The 14,518-nt window shown below is 33.1% G+C and overlaps 1 protein-coding gene and 1 long non-coding RNA gene across 4 annotated transcripts in view; one reads left to right on the top strand and one right to left on the bottom strand.

Moving 5' to 3' along the window:
* Positions 1–14,518, top strand: part of LOC126733480 (uncharacterized) — a 264,393-nt gene that overhangs the window by 80,010 nt on the left and 169,865 nt on the right. The window lies entirely within an intron of this gene.
* The window catches only part of LOC126733450 (large proline-rich protein bag6-B), a 54,990-nt gene that overhangs the window by 16,595 nt on the left and 23,877 nt on the right, over positions 1–14,518 (bottom strand). For 2 of the 3 annotated variants that reach the window (XM_050436760.1, XM_050436761.1), the window contains 8 exons: positions 10,528–10,692; positions 10,431–10,473; positions 10,236–10,374; positions 4,054–4,198; positions 3,864–3,994; positions 3,637–3,805; positions 2,362–2,476; positions 2,164–2,294 (listed from right to left, as the gene is read on the bottom strand). In XM_050436760.1, the coding sequence (XP_050292717.1) occupies positions 2,164–2,294; positions 2,362–2,476; positions 3,637–3,805; positions 3,864–3,994; positions 4,054–4,198; positions 10,236–10,374; positions 10,431–10,473; positions 10,528–10,692 (1,038 nt within the window). The remainder of the gene's footprint in view (positions 1–2,163; positions 2,295–2,361; positions 2,477–3,636; positions 3,806–3,863; positions 3,995–4,053; positions 4,199–10,235; positions 10,375–10,430; positions 10,474–10,527; positions 10,693–14,518) is intronic. The other variant, XM_050436762.1, reaches the window with a different exon arrangement.

Here is a 14,518-nt window from a genome sequence, read left to right as displayed (position 1 = left end):
TCGTTTGAAGCAGTTCATTTTCGATTGTGAAGAAGCCTATTTAGTATTAAAATGCCTTAAGGTATAAATTTATCTGAATAAATAAAAAAAACTTATAATTGAGAAGCACAATGCGGGAGTGTAACAATCGCTAGAGAACTTGATCTTCATAAAAGTGTCATTTGTAAACAAATCAAATTGTGGCAAACTAGAGGCACTACTGCCAGCATCTCTAAGCCAGGTAGACCCAAAAAAACAACATCTGCAACTGACAAGCTAATTAGACGATGTTCTATAAGAAATCCATTTTTCTCCGCCGAAGAGATAAAAAAGGCATATCCCAGCATTTCCCTTTCAGTTCGATCTATTCGAAGACGTTTATGTGACGCCAACTTAAAAGCCAGGAGACTGGTAAAAAAAGGTTTCATTTCAACGAAAAATAGACAAATTCGTTTAAGATTCGCAAAAGAATACTTACATTGGACCTATAATCAATGGAAAAACGTTTTATGGTCAGATGAAAGTAAGTTCAATTTATTTGGGTCAGATGGTATGAGATGGGTTAGACGTCCCGAGAATAAAAAATTCAACCCAAAGTACACTACTCCCACAATCAAACATGGAGGCGGTAATGTGTTGGTGTGGGGATGTTTTTCCGGGCATGGCGTTGGTCCACTGGTGAGAATAGATGGGATCATGAATAGCCAATATTATCTAAACATCTTAAGGAATAATATGCTTCCCTACGCCGAGGATAATTTGCCGTTAATTTGGAAATTCCAGCATGATAACGACCCCAAGCACACTTCTAAAATTGTTAAAAATTTCCTAACCTCTCAACAAATTCAAGTTCTGAAGTGGCCAGCTCAAAGTCCAGATTTAAATCCGATCGAGAACTTGTGGGAGCACCTAGATAAAAAAGTTCGACAAAAAAATATTCCAAGTCCTAAAAGAAGCATGGAGTGAAATTTCCGGAGATATTATACCTACACAATCTTCTTGAATCTATGCCAAGACGGTGTAGTGAAGTTGTGAAAAATAACGGTTATGCCACAAAGTATTAGTGTGCTTTTATCCACATTTTATATTATAACATAATTATGTCATAAAAATAAAAAGTTTCTCCATTTTTGTCCTTTTGTCCAAAATAAATTTTGTTTGCATATTTTGTAATAAATTATTTGTTTTCAATTTTTTTTTCTAATTATTTTCGTCACTACTAGATATAACCATAAACATTATATACAATTACTTTGAATTAGTTTTAATAAGAAAAAAATAAAAATATTAAAAGTTTCTCCACTTTTGGCCGGCACTGTACATAATACTGATTTCACAATATGTGTAATAAACCAGGGAGTAGCAAAAGTAATATTCTGAAGCCTCTGAGTCGGCAATCAACTTTACATAAATACGACAAAAATTTAAGACATTAATGACAAATTCATTACAAGTTAGCAGAAGTATAATCAACCATATTTAATTGTAGAAAATACTAGATTTTGTTGTCTGTTTAAGTGTATTTTGCCTTAATATAAAAAGCCATCTCGCAAATTTTTTCGAAACAATATTATACCGGATATACAAGATGTTAATAAAAAATGTGGACAAACTTTTACCATCAAATCCTTGGTCGACGATGAAAACGAAATATTCGGCGGATTACAAGAGGCTAAGGAATTTTATAGAATTATCAATTCGTAACGAAAAAAGAGTGTTTTAAGGTTATCAATTTCAATTGATTATTTTCAATAAACAAAATAAAATAAATACATATAGACATAGACATCAAAAGATTTTTTAAATCTTGTACAACTAAACACCTGCAAATAAGCGTCGAATGTCTGAATATTAATTAGTCCAGTAAGTATTTTTACAAATGAATTATTATATTAATTAAAGGGAAGATCATTTGCCTTGTTTAAAGGCGGTTTTATAGATACGTTGGAATGTATCTCATAAAAAATATTCGTATCTGTAAATAATGGTACACGTAAAGTAAACTGCACATATAAATTATTAAACGTGCGGATTATGCAGGCCATACGATAGAAAATATGTCATATAAATGAATCTATGTAAATGAACGGACATCAATCCACAAAAATCATATTAGAAGTTTAATTGTACTTATTATATTCAGCGGAGTGAAAAACCATTGTGTTAATGAGTAAAAATACTTACCGTAAGTCGCTGTATAACCTCTTCCACCGCCTGAGCCCCATTCGCGCTACAAGCCACCGCCAACGCCATAAAATCACTACCGGTCCTCAAAATGGTCGAAAAGAACGCCTCGGCCCTTTGCGCATTGTTGCCTTGATAAGTTTACAATATTTTCGTATAAATTACATGAGCTAATAATTTTTTTTTTATTTTACTTACCTTCTCCTGCTGAAACACCATTGACAGCCAAACGGATAATCTCAGCTCCTCTTTGCCTGAAAAGATTTTGAACTGAAGCAACTATGTCGATATTGTCCCTTGTCGCTACTGGAGCCTGAAAACCAGAAGTGAAGTAATAATCGAACGTCTACACTAATTTATTTATTTATTTATATACGGAATGAATTACAACAAAAATTAATAACCTAACCATAGCGATAAAAAAAATAATAAACAATATTCCTTAAGTAATTAAACAAAATTTCTCCCAATTTATAAACAACATAGTTATGGAAATAAATAAGAAATTAATAAATCTTCGGATTCTATAGAAAATATACCCAATAAATTGAGAATAAATTTGATCCAATTAAAAAATATTTCAAACTATAGTTATCGATTTTCAATAAAGTCAGTCAAACATCGCTTAAACTAAATTAGAAAAACCCTTATCAATTATATCATAATGACAATTAAACTCGTTTCCCAGCATGTGATACCTATTAATAGGAGAATATTTACCATAAATCGTATGATGTTGTTTAATTAAAAATAGTGGCATCTCTCTAAGATATCTGGTATTGCATCTAAAATGTCCAAGTCTTAATATTTCAGGACAATAGTACTCGCAATAGTATTAATTGTTTAAGAACGAAGTTTATAAGAAAAAAAAATAAATCACACCTAGTCTTATAATTCTCAAGTGAAATTAAATTTAGCCTCGACCTAACGTCCGTTATGGATAAATTTGGCAAATTTAGCCTCCAAGCGCAGATTCTGAGAAACCTATTTTGAACTCTGTTTTGTATTTGGCTTCGACATAAGTGCTTTATGCTTGAAATAAATTAATTTCATGCTGGAATTCAAACAGGCAATTTCTTTTGCATAATTCTTAACGTTTTTCTGGCTTTTCTCCTATAAATTTTGTCTTGAGATTGGTGCATATTCAATTCCACTCGTATTTACTGTTGATAAGCTAATCATTTTGGGTTTTAAGCGGTTTTCTGTTTAGTGAACAGACTCCGTTGTATAGTAGAGGCTGTTGTCGATTTGTGGATTCTTGATTCATATGAAAGTAAAACTTATAGGAGTTGTAGAAAGTAGATGGGTTAATAGAAACTTGAGCGAACGTTAAAGGTAATTGAACCATCCTTTTAGAATTCATAATCTTTGAAGCAAAAAAAATATTTTCTTAATGTAATCAGAAAAACAAACATAATTAAAAAACACAATTTTACATAAGAAAGTCCTTTGACCCGAAAAAAAATCACTTACCAATGTATTTATAAGAGGTCCAAAGTCACTAACGATCCTCTCGGCAGCCCTATCAATTCCCGCATCGGTAGTATCATTCTGACACACTTCAGTCAAAAAGAACCGTTGGATAATGTCCATTTGCCCGTATAGCGGAGCCAAATTACCACCCTGGATCGTTACGACATCGCTTTATTAAAAGCGTTACAAATTAATAAACAAATTCAAAGACAAATTACTGTTCTTACTTTAACCGTAGATTTCTAAACAAAGCCATACTGAAGTCTATAAGTAAACTAGTGCCCTGTACGTACGGCTCTGGATGTAACGACTGTAGGAACATGTCCAAAGTCATATCATTATTAAATGGCGGATTATTCTAAAAAAATATTATGTTAAGTTTATGAGGGATTTAAAGGGGTTTTATGATAAATATACTTGATCAAACAGGCCTGAAAGTATATTAGCCCCAAAGAAAAGATTGTCATTATTTCCGGCATTTTGGCCGTCTGGGGCTCCCCTGGGTGGTACCGGTTGTTGGTTAGTGGATTGACGTAAGACGTTTCCTACTGCGTCCGTGACCCTATGGAAAATATGATAAATCGAATTATTATCCAAATTATATACTTCTCAATATCATAAAGCAGTTTTCAATTATAAAATAACCCAAAATTGTGGGAATTGAACAGCTTCCTAAAATTCGATAATAAAAGTTGACAATATCTCGATAAGAGAGTATCCAATTTTTTAATTTATTCGGAAGAATATAAATAAAACATTAAAGATACTCAATGATTTCTGGGTCTCAGATACGTTTTCATTCCAAAAAAGGGGTCAAAAGTCCATTATTTCGCATTTTACCGCATCTCACTGCTCTAATACGCTGTGAAAACTCTTGAAATGTCACGTTTTGTATGTAGTTGAACCAATTACAGACGTTAACCATCAATTAAATGCGATCGTCGATAATTTCTGGGTCTCAAATACGTTTTTATGCCAAAAAATGGGGTCAAAAGTCCATTAATTCGCATTCTACCGCACCTCACGGCTCTAATACGCTGTGCAAACTCTTGAAATGTCACCTGTTGTATGTAATTGAACCGATCACAGACGTGAACCATCAATTCATTGCGATTGTCAATGATTTTTGGGTCTAAGATAGGTTCTTATGGCAAAAAAAAGGGTCAAAAGTCCATTATTTGGCATTCTACCGCACCTCACGTCTCTAATATGCTTTGAATCATTTAAAAATGTCACTTTTTGTATGTAATTGATCCGATTATAGACGTGAATCATTAATTCATTGCGATCGTCGATGATTCCTGGTACTCAGATGCGTTTTTATGCCAAAAAAGGGGTTAAAAGTCCATTATTTCGCATTTCGTAATAACTCGATTTTTTTAAATGAAACACCATGTATTTTTCTCTTTCATGAAGTTTGCTTATTTATTGCCTACATTTCTTACAAATTATGTTCTACACCTAACTCGCTTTTTTTTAGATATTTTACATTCTTTAAAAAACGATGCCAATAAAATCGTCTGTATGAAATATGAATTTATATTAACAATTATGTATGTATTCAAACTAACTAATAAAAGTTTTAACTTGTCCTAAAATTAAATTATAACTACTAAATACTTGTGGTTGAGAGTGCGTTCTTTCAGGGAAACGTTGCGCATACATTCTGGATGCCAAAAGTGTATTTCGTTCAGCAGCCCCTAAAGCATATATCATTTCGACAAGTTCTTCCCGTGGATAATTCATAATTTGCAAGTAATACAATAATTTAAATCTTTAAAACTTATTTCAGCTCTAATGCGAAATATTTTTATTAACGATATTCAAAAAAAAAAAAACAGTAAACCAAATGCAACTATTTAAATGTCAAATCAGTATTTTTGCCGATAGTCTGGCAACAATACAAAATTTTTCTAAGCAATTTTGATAGATTTTTTCTTAAAACGTAGTTATGCGCTTTTATTGGCACCGTTTTTAAAAAATGTAAAATATCTCAAAAAACCGAGTTAGGTGTAGGACATACTTTGTAAGAAATGTAGACAATAAATAAGCAAACTTCATGAAAGAGAAAAATACAGGGTGTTCCATTTAAGAAAATTAAGTTATTGCATATTTTATTTGAGTAAATTGGTAAATTTATATTAGACACTATATGAAAAAAACTTTTACTGTACTATAAAATTTTTACTGAAAGATAAAGCTGATACCGTAAACTAACTACATTTAAAATTTTGTTTATCTAGATTGAACACAGCGGGTGCTATAAGAATTTTAATAAACCCCTTAAAATACTAAAAATATCCTAAAAATACGAATTACGTGGCAACGCCGCACAGTGTTTGCCCCAATGTGCAAAAGTCACAAAAATAATAACGCAATTTAAAACAAGAAAAGCCATTAATGGTAAGTATAATGATTGAAGATTACAAAAAAGCCAAATATTTTAAATTCCAATTCTCATACAAAAAAATGCATAGCTTTAAACTGATAAGAGCGAGAATTTTTATTTTTAAATACATAAATGTTTGTGTGTGCAGCAGGTTCTTTATAAGTTTTCTGCAAGTGCAATTTATATTAGTAGTGTGCCCAAACATGGATTGTAATTTAACAGGTATGTATTCCTTCCTTTCCTTATTACATTACTTATAATATTACAAAATTATAAAAAAAATAGTTTGACAAAATTCAATTATGTTTTTTAAAAAATGTGCAAAAATGCCTCATACGATTTTTTGGAATATGATAGCCCCACTACTCTACCTTATTATAAAACATTAAAATCTTGCCCCAATTTGCTCCCCTCTTAGTAATTAATTTTTTTAGATGTGTCCTACAATATACCAAGAAAGATCCTATTTGAAGAGTGGCTAATAAGCCCTTCAAACCAAAAGGAACATAATATTTTTTGAAAATTAAGTCATTTTTAATTCAAGAAAAGGTTTCCGAAGACATTCTAAAGCAAAATGAGGGCTATATACAGCAGAAAAGCCATATTTTTTGTTTAAAGCTTAAGGGATTTTGGGAAAGATATAATCGAACACGTAGTAGAGTAGAAAAAAATCAGGAAAAGTGGCTTAATGGAAATATTACGGGAACTCTCATAACCACAACTTTAACTTCAGAAGTAGCCAAAACTTCGAGTGACGACTCCAAGTTGATGGGCAGACCTAGAAAATCGTTCGCAGAGTTATGTCCAAAAAACAAAAGAAGACGAGTAGAACCGCTACTTAAAAGCTATTCCATGGAAGAATTATCTTTTGCTACTAATAGGTCAATGCATTTATCAGACAATAAATATTCCACTCAAAATTTAGCCAATAAAAAATGTCTTACAACCTCACAGGCTTTGGCGCTTTTTTACGACATTAATCTTTCTGTCAGAAAATACAACATTTTGCGGTCAGTTGTAAATGCGCTTCATCTAGACTGTTTCCCGAGCTACTATTCAGTGCTAATAATGAAAAAAGAATATTTACCAGACAAAATTAAAGTAACTGAAACCTCCGCTGAAGTCGACCTTCAACAACTTTTGGAAATAACCACGGATAGCATTTTCAAAACTTTAAATTTTAATAATATTCAAAACCACCACCTCAAACTTGTTTGTAAGTGGGGTTTCGATGGTAGCTCGGGACACAGTCTCTAAAAACAAAAATTTTCCTCGGCAACAGACACGGATGAATATATGTTTTTGACAGCAATGGTTCCGCTAAAATTACTTGACCTTCACAACCACGGCAATGTGATTTGGGAGAATCCAAAACCGTCATCTACATTTTACTGTCGGCCGATAAAATTTATGCTTGCCAAAGAAAACTCGGAAGTTGTTCGTAAGGAAGAAGAAAAAATATCCAAGTATTAGTAAGAGAGCTTAAAGAATATAGAGTTCCCGTTCAAGAAAACACTATTCTTGTTTCCTTTGAAATGATTTTAACAATGTTTGACGGCAGCGTTGCAAATATTTTGTCCGATACAAACTCTACTGCAAAATGTATCATTTGCGGAGCCAGTCCCAAAGAAATGAACACCGATAATGTTCTGAAATAAAACCCACCAAAGAACAAAATTACCGCTTTGGTATATCAACTCTCTACTGTTGGATAAGATTTTTTGAGTGTTTGCTGCACATTGCATACCGTTTGCAAATGAAAGTATGGCAAGTTAAAGTGACGAAAATTAAAAAAAAAAATTGAAAACACCAAAAAAGTTATCCTAGCTAATTTTAAAAGCAAAATGGGTCTGATAGTAGATAAACCAAAACCTGGGTATGGCTCCACAAATGATGGAAATACCTCCAGGCGCTTCTTTCAGAATTCTGATTTAAGCGCCGAAATAACAGGCATTGATAAAGGCTTAATTAAAAAGTTTTATTTAATATTTATTTAATATTTTTTTTATTTCATTTAATATTTATTGGCATCTGGTCGTAAAATTGACGTAACTAAATTTAGGGTTTTGCTTAATGCGGGGCCCGCCTTTTGTACTTAAGCCTTTATAGCTGGTATTACATGCCTAGTTCTGTTCATAAAGTCTTAGTCCACGCGTGCGACATTATTGACTTTTTTGAATTAGGTACCTATTGGCCAGCTTTCAGAGGACGCGTTAGAGGGTAGGCATAATGAATTTCAAAAAATCCGGCTGTGTAACAGTCGTAAAACTTCAAGAGCAGATGCCAATACTGACATTATAAAAACTCTCTTACTAAATTCGGATCCTCATTTATCTACATATAGACGATCTTTAATTAAAAACAAAAAAACTGCCTGTGACGATGAAATTAAAAAATATCTGATAAATGAAGAAACCCACGATTCTCATTCATTTTTAGATATAACGGAAGCTTTAGATACTGATACCGAAACAGAAACTGATAATTCAGACTAAATTTTAAGTGGAAAATGATTTAGAATAATATCCTTTAAGTTTTTATATAGGTATATGTAATTTTTATTTTTGTTAATAAATAATTTGATTTTTTATATATTTTATTACCTAGATACATTTTTTCAAAAATATCGAAAATACAGTTTTTTTAACTACGTATTTATTATTAAATAATTTCAATTACCCGCCTATACTCCATACCTTTTTAAAATCCTATAAAAACACCTTTTTAAAAATATAAAGGTATAAATGAAGCTGTATCTATATCTATAGATATAGGCATTTACATACTATAGGTTTTATAATAAACATAAATTCAACTTTATTTAACTCAAACAAATACCTGCACCTACATGATAGCCAGATATGGTTTGTTTATGTTCTAAACATTTTCTTAACACAACCACAATTATTCTAGTTTTTATGGCATGTCACTAGCTCAAATATGAAAAAAGGTAAGAGAGGTCCCGTATTAGAAAAACCCTGTGCAATTTCCAAAAATATGCTAGCCATGTCTCTGTAATGCATTTTGGTTGTTCTTTAATATTAATACATTAAGACATAAATATGTTTAAATTATAGATTATATATTACTTTTGTTCCAAAACTCCTATCTTACGCAACACTGTGCGCCATAGTAAAATTTAAAAAATGAGGTATCAGTGTAAAGATCTTGTTGTCCCCAAAAGCATAACGCCATTAAATACAGGATGTTCCATTTGAAAAAACTACATATTTTTCCGTAACTTATTTTTGACGCACCCTGTACATGTAAAATTATTTTTCGTTTGTAGATTTTTGTTAACCTTGTAACCATGTCACATAAGTTTTTTTCTACTCGGTATAGCTTAGGCGCTATTTTAGCCATACGCCTTGCTGACACACCCTGTATAAAATTTTCTCTAGTATTTTTGACATTGCAGGCAATAAAGATATTATTCGTAGGTCAGGTGGGTTTGCTTACTTTGGGAAATGGCCTACCAATACTGGCTTTCCAAGAGGCGGGAAAATAATTTTGTTCTATACATGAGTTTATAATGTTTGTTAGATAGGCATCAACAAAGGGACTACACCGTTTAATCATTGTCGCTGTAATACCGTTCACACCGCAAGCGTTCGTTTTCTCCTCTTCAATTGTGCACAACTTAAAAGAAAATTCATTAGCATTAAATGTATTTTTATTATAATAATTTATTTTTGTACTTATTTTCTCTCGCCACTTTTAATTTAAATTTAACACTAAAATGAGTCCTTACAAAAAATCCCACTGGAATAAGTTAATTTTAACGATAGTAAAAAACATTATTTCATTACAAAAATCCCAAAAAAAACCTGTGTTCCGGCCATTTTCGATATAACTTTGTCTCGTTGAATATATAGCCTCGCCCTAGGAATTAAATTGTAGAGAATTTAATTATCCTAATTTTTTATAGCCTTCCTGTACTACTTAAGATCCCAAAAATCTGAAAAGGATTTTTGTTCATAAGCGTTCTTCATGAACCGAAATAAATTAAGGCTCTCGAAATATACAATATTGATATAATTTCCTTTATATTTGTGAAATGTTTACAATTCAGAGCTTTATAACTTAATTTTTCGTTATTGTTCAACCTCGAAAAGGACCTAAATTGTCCGACGCCCATTTAGACAAATATATTTTTTTATTTTCCCACACCTATACCACTATTATAACATATTTTCATTCTATATTTTACCTTTCAAATAGCCTGGAAAAATCAATGGGCCCCCCAGGAAAAGCACCAAGATTGGGCAATCCGTGCACATTGGACCTGGGCTGTGTATTCTGCTGCTGACCAGAGGCAGGATTCGCGAAAGATGGAACCCCATGGAACACTATAGAAACTCACTTATTACCACACTTTAACGACAAACAATTTACCACAACTTACTTCTTTGCATTTCCGGCACGACTCGGGGAACGGAACTGGAAACCTACAGAAAATTATCGAATAAACACTGGGAAATTAACGAAGTTTAATAATTAACAGTTATTACTCTTGTGGGTCTCGGATCGACGTCGATGTGGTGCGAGTGACAGGGCAAAAACGGGTCGAACCCCCCCTGTACCCTCTGCTGGGTCATATGAACGTGAGGTCTCGAAGTGGATCGTGTATGGGTGGCTGTTGTTGGGTTTGTTTGAGTCGATCTTGCCTAAAAAGCACGATTTATGAAAGATAAAAATAGTTTTGTAAGATAGTCTTTGTTAATAAAACGCAACCATTACGTTCCAATTATTTTCCTCTAATCATTATTTGTTTTGCACATACACGTTTAAATCTTAATAATTTAGTATTATCCACAATCAAAGATAAAAGATTAGCATCATCCTAATTCTTCACACAGAAAAATCTAGCATTAATGAGGTGTTTTTCATTATCAAGTGTATTAGAGCATAAAACAGTTTTATGTTAGTTTTTAATGAGAACATGCAGGAAATACCTAATTAATGTGCGTCATAATTGTCTCCCTGTTTTTAAGGCTTAATAAAATAAATGTAATTTGAAATACAAAGATTTAATTTTTTTATTTTAAAAGTACAACTAAAATATTATCGAAGAAGCACTGGTGCAAGCGACTTCTGAAGTTTCGCATAACTCTTGCAAGCATTTCTTGGGGTATTCTGCGAATTTCCAGATTGCATCCTTTAGTTGTCTAATAGTCGTTGGACGATGTTTGAAGACTTCAGCTTTTAGGTAACCCCACAGAAAGGGTCAGTCGCAGGGCGTTAGGTCGGGCGAGCGTGCAGGCCAAGAAATATCGCCTCTCAGGGAGAGCAAACGTCCGGGGAACATTCTCTCAATACTTGCATTGAAGCTCGAGATGTGTGAGCTGTTGCCCCATCTTGCTGAAACCAGGCATCTTGCACATTGAGTCCTGCAAAGGCTGGGGCGAAAAAATTGTGAATCATCGCTATATAGCATTCCAAATCAGTGGCGGCTCGTGGTTAGATTCATAGGAGGGTCAAAAAAAATTGAGTCGGCAGTTTTTTTATAAAGCTTTTGAAAGTAGCACACGCTCTTTTAAAATATGAAAATTAAGCCTTTCTAATAGAAGTAATAGACATACATTTATTTTATTATACAGTTTTATATTTTAAATCAATCCTTCGGTCTTTAACATTGGCAAAATGGTTTATTACACGTTCATTAAAATTATTAATACTATTTATAAATGATTTTTCTATGCTTAACATGGCTAAGACTGATAGCCGTTCTTGTCCCATAGTATTACGTAAAAATGTTTTTACTCTTTTTAACGTTGAAAAACATCGCTCGCTTTCTACAGTTGTCATTGGTAACGTACACAGTATCAACAATAATTTAACTGTTTCCGAAAAAGTTGCTCTGAGGTTGTTATTTATAAATAATTGAAGCATTGGTACAGCCCCAGAACAATTACCACCAACCAATACCAAATCATCCCGTTCATAAATAACTTTCAGTTCAGTTTTAAGTTTTAGATAATTTACAGTCGGAAAATTTTGTTTTACCAATTTTAACATATCTTCGGGAAAGTTACTTGCATACTGCTTAAATTGGTCACTGAAAAATAATTGTGCAATTACTAAATGGTCACTAAAACTAAACCGGTGTTTAATTTCAAAAGTTATAATATCACAAACTTCTAAAGCTGCTTGCCGATTACAATCTTCATTTCTTCTTGGTCTTTTGGCACTTGGGCCACTAGGCGTGGAAGATTCATTTTGCATTTCATTTATTATTTTATCTCGTACATTTTGAATAGAAGTTTTAAATGAGTCTATGTAACTTTTTACTAATATAACATCAATACCGCGTTTTGGAGTTGATTAAATAGAATTTCACAATGCGGCATTATTAAGTGAAAAAAGTTTAACCAATACAGAAAATTTACACTTTGCAAAAATGTCTTTAATCCAATTGCCTGATTTATTGTATTATAATCTTGGTCAATCTCAATTATCTTCTCTAGGGCAGCCAGAATATCAACCTGGTATAAAAATACCGTTTCCACACAACGCGTGTTAAAATACCACCTTGTCGGCACCGCTCTAGGTAAACGAACTTTAACAAATTCGTCAAGAACTGCTGTACGCTTCGGGGATCGACTAAAAAACGTGGAAAACCCTTGTAAATTAGCAAAAAAGATTTTAACATTTTTATTCTGACTAGAAGCTTTTTGCAATATTTTAGCAAGTTTAGTTGGTGGGCATAGCAATGAATAAAATTAGCAGCAGGATAACGTTCTTTTATTTTTTTCTGCACGCCACCCAATCGTCCACTCATAGTAGATGCTCCGTCGTAACTTTGTGCAATTAATTTTTCCGGTGTTTTATTTATTTCTAAAGTTTCTAACTCTTTAAAAATTACCTCTGCCAAATGTTCAGCTGTGGTTCCTGGAGGCATAATAAATTTTAAAAACCTTTCGTGAACAACGCCAGATAATATATAACGCAATATAAAAGTCATTTGCGTTTTATTGGAGCTATCAGTGGTTTCATCCACTTGAACTGCAATATATTCAGCTGACTGAATTTCCATTTTAATTTGTTCTTGAGCCACCGATAACATTGAATCAAGTAATTCATTTTGCACAGTCTTAGATGTACCTTTAAAAACCGTCGCCTTGTCTACGTATTCTTTAAATATAGGATCCAGCTCTGATACGAAGTTTATTAGGCCACGAAATATTCCCGGATTATCAGACGATTCTGTCTCCTCGTGTCCTCTTAAAGCCAGCTCAAATGCCCCACAAAACTTGACACAGTCTATTATTTTATTTAAAATATAACGATTTTTTGATACATTTTCGTTAAAAACTCTTACGAATTGTCGGTAAGCACTGTCTAACTGAGACCGAATATCAACACTACCGATTGTAGCATAATCTACGGCACTTTTCATGTGGTCTGCGGATAAAACATGTTTTTTAAATTTCTCTTTTAGATGCTTTAAGTCTTGAACACCGTTTTTACACCATAGTCATTCGAAAAAATAAGGCATACAAAACAGTAAAATGCATTACTTATTTCGCACCCACAAATCCAGTCAGCCAAATCATACATAGACCGGCGAAAATTGCGATGAACCTCTTTATCTTTATCCTTGCTAGTCTGCTTAATTTTTAGATCTGGTAATGGGCGACCCATTTCTTTTAACTCTAAACGTTTGTCGAAATTTAGTTCATTTTTAATTTTAAGTTCTTTAATTCTTTGCACCGCGGACATACTGCCCTACTTGGTAAAAAATAATTAAAATTAAACTCAAAAAAAACACTGTCAAAAGAAAAAATACACGATAAAAACAAACAAAAAGAAAAATTACTAAATAATACTCTTAAATTGCGAAAATATTGCACAAATTGAACCGTCAATATCGCCGTTAAACGATTAATAAACCGAGCTCCGCGGCTTGACTGTTGACCCAGCGCGTGGATATCTTCGGCCGACTTCGGGCTACACTTGCCGGCATGGCCCGAGTTCAGCTGAAACGTATGCATTTAACATATTGGGGTCATCGATGGGCATCAGCCCGATTTGGAATTTAGCGTTGCAGGTCCGCGGTGAGTGTTTGGGCGTCGCGCGAGGTGCGTTTACTCGGCACGCATAAAAAGGTTAAAAGCACGCTTAATAAATGATTGTAAGACGTGCAATTATGTGAGTTCTAATTTAATTTTAATTGTTCTATTTTATTTTCTTTATTTTTTTATTTTTTATTGGGGGGTCATTGACCCAATGACCTAACGGAGCAGCCGCCACTGTTCCAAATTGACAGTAACAGCGTGATTTTCTTCTTCAAAGAAGTAAGGGCCGATTATCCCCATTTTAGACACGGCGCACCAAACTGTCACTTTCTCACTATGTAGAGGCTTCTCGTGTATCTCTCTAGGATTATCAGCGGCCCAATACCGAAAGTTTTGCTTGTTTACCCAGCCAGACAAGTAAAAATGTGCCTCGTCACTAAAAAAACTGCGCCTTGAGGTAAATTTTGAAGCATAA

This window comes from Anthonomus grandis, chromosome 2 (genome assembly GCF_022605725.1).
Source record: "Anthonomus grandis grandis chromosome 2, icAntGran1.3, whole genome shotgun sequence".
Taxonomy (NCBI): Eukaryota; Metazoa; Arthropoda; class Insecta; order Coleoptera; family Curculionidae; genus Anthonomus; species Anthonomus grandis.
This window is presented reverse-complemented; position numbering and strand designations above follow the sequence as displayed.